This window comes from Microtus ochrogaster, chromosome 22 (assembly GCF_000317375.1).
Source record: "Microtus ochrogaster isolate Prairie Vole_2 chromosome 22, MicOch1.0, whole genome shotgun sequence".
Lineage (NCBI taxonomy): Eukaryota > Metazoa > Chordata > Mammalia > Rodentia > Cricetidae > Microtus > Microtus ochrogaster.
In genome coordinates this window covers 1,317,177-1,319,788 of record NC_022023.1, presented here as the reverse complement: position 1 = coordinate 1,319,788, position 2,612 = coordinate 1,317,177, and the positions used below count along the sequence as shown (strand labels likewise).

The 2,612-nt window shown below is 49.4% G+C and overlaps 1 protein-coding gene across 1 annotated transcript in view; it reads right to left on the bottom strand.

The window, feature by feature from the left end:
* The window catches only part of Uvrag (UV radiation resistance associated), a 224,483-nt gene that overhangs the window by 177,328 nt on the left and 44,543 nt on the right, over window positions 1-2,612 (bottom strand). The window contains exon 5 of the mRNA XM_005357528.2: window positions 2,180-2,254. Within this exon, the coding sequence (XP_005357585.1) occupies window positions 2,180-2,254 (75 nt within the window). The remainder of the gene's footprint in view (window positions 1-2,179; window positions 2,255-2,612) is intronic.

Here is a 2,612-nt window from a genome sequence, read left to right as displayed (position 1 = left end):
CACACACTGCAGGGAAACCCTGCATGGGCATCTCAAAGGCTGCACACACATTGGCCAAGAGCCTTTTCTATTTCCCACTATCCCCATGCAGCAGCCTCTCTCCCACCACTCAACACTCAAGGAACCACAGTGTTCTCAGAGATGCCAGACTTTAAAGGTCTTCAATGATTTTCCAGCCTCATCTGCAGGACCCAAGCAGCTCAGCATGGAGAACAATATTTTAATCAACGCGGTGCAGACCGGGGTCTGAAATACATACTGTCTTGCCTCTTTAACTCAAAATATGAACGTCTGTTCATCTTTGCTTTACATTTTTTTAATCTCACAACACTCAGTTTTAATGTTTGGGTGGTGAACAGAGAGGTGGAGGGGAGAATCACTTTTACGATGATAAAGATTTTAATTATCAGTTACTCAAAGATCTCTTTGTGTTGCTTTAAACACTCGCGTGCCACATGCTTGCCAAACACATGAAATTTTACCACACAACACTATCAGGAACAAAGTGGTACTCAAAAATGCCAGCAGAAGATTAAGCAAGGGATGGAACACTGGGTCACACACAGCTCATGGTTTGTGGTTTTCAAAGATGTTCCCTGAGGGAGCTGCCATGCTCTGGGAGGGAAAGTGGATGTCACTGCGCAGACAGCAGAGGCTGCACTGGGGTCCCAGAAACTCTGGTCCTGAAGGCTCAGCCGTTCACAAAGCCCTGTCACCTTAGCAGGTCAAGTGTTTCAAATGCAAACACAGCCACTTTGCTGTGGACTCTCTATTGCCCCCATATTACCACCACCACCAAGCCAACAAAGCCTTAATTTTTCTTTCCAGTCCTCCTTATCCCCTTTGCTAATGCGAAACTTCTAGTATTTATCTGAACGTGCACACGTGGTTTCAAGTCCGCCTTTTTTACTTATTTGTTTTGAGACTGTATCTCACGTCGCTCAGGCTGTCCTCAAACTCCCTGTTTAGCTTGGAACTCCTTTTGGATCTTCTTGCCTCTGCTTCCCACCATGCCTGACTGGAATGTCTAGCCTCCCGTCAAACAAACTGCTGGCCTCGGAGACTCTCAACCTGTCCCCTTACATCTCACCACTGCGACATTTAGCCCCCTCTGGGGAAGCCACAGTTGTTGGAATTTTTATTCAGTCCACTGAGAACTGATTCTTTCAAAGACCATAACTTAAAATGTCACAACGATGTCTAAATTGTTTAAAAGCTTTTTAGGTTTCCCCTCTGCACACCCACAAACTGACGGCAGACTGTTCTTAGCGCAAAGACTACATCAGAGGTAACAACAGTCTGGTTTGACTTGGGGTGGGGCGGGGGGTTGTTATTTGTTTTGTTTTTTTGAAAAACCCTGTTTAGCTTGAGCTGTTCTAGATCTGACTCTGCAGACCAGGCTGGCCTTTGGCTCCACCTACCTTGCCCCCTCCTCCCCTCACACTAGGACTACAGGCGTGTGTCACCACTGCCCAGCTCTGGTTTGATTGCTATTAAACCTTACTGTGGTGGTTACCCTGCACTGCCAACTTGATTGACTTAGAACCTGCCTCCGCCTCTCCAATGCCGGGATTAAAGGTGTGTCATGATGACCAGTGTAACACGGTTTCTTAGGCTTACTGAGAACGATGAGGCATGTAATTGGAGCACTTTAAGGAAACCATTCCATTTCTACAAAAGTCACCAATCTTGTTTTGGAGGGAGAAGAGCAGGAGTGGGGCTTGAGCCCAGGGCTTCCAGCGCGGTAGGGAAACCCCACACGGCTGAGCAACACCCCCAGCCAACTAGGCTTCCCCGGGAGGCCTTGAACTCACTCTGAACCAGGGCAAGACCCAACCCTGTGACTCTCCTCCTGCTGCAGCCTTCTAAGTGGCCAGGATTGCAAGCCTCTGCCACCTTGTCCAGCTCACCACTCTTTCTTAGTCCCCAAGAAATTAAGTAGAAGAAAAGAAAACAGCTAGCTTAGGTTTCCTTCAAGAGAACATAATCGGGATTTACGGATGATTACTGGGAGGGTTGCGGGTCAGACAAAGCAAGTTCTCAGTCGAAAAGGCTTTCGCCCTAAGTCCCCAAACAGGCTCACGGTGACACTTGAAACAGACCTCCCCAGGAGATCATCTTCCCAGGGGCAAGGCACCTACACGAAGCAAAGCTCAGGCCATTCGGAGAATCCTCTTACCTTATGTTCAAATGGGGCACCATAGTAGCCGTCGTTCAGCCCAAAAATGATTTCGTTTTGGTTGCGAGCGTGAATCTAAGGAAGGAGGGAAACACGCTAATTAGTTCTTATTGCAGAGGTCAGGACAGGACAGCTGTAACTTCACCTGTTCCCATGCTGAAAAACAGACTGGCTAGACCTAAACAAAGGAGAGCAAAGAAACCAGTGCTTGAGCAGAGGTCAGGTGAGCTAAGAGTAGAGCAGACGCCAGGTGAGAGACACCGGTGCAGGGGAGAGGTGAAGGACAGCGGGGCAGGGGACAGGTGAGAGACAGCGGGGCAGGGGACAGGTGAGAGACAGCGGGGCAGGGGAGAGGTGAGAGACAGCGGGGCAGGGGAGAGGTGAGAGACAGCGGGGCAGGGGAGAGGTGAGAGACAGCGGGGCAGGGGACAGA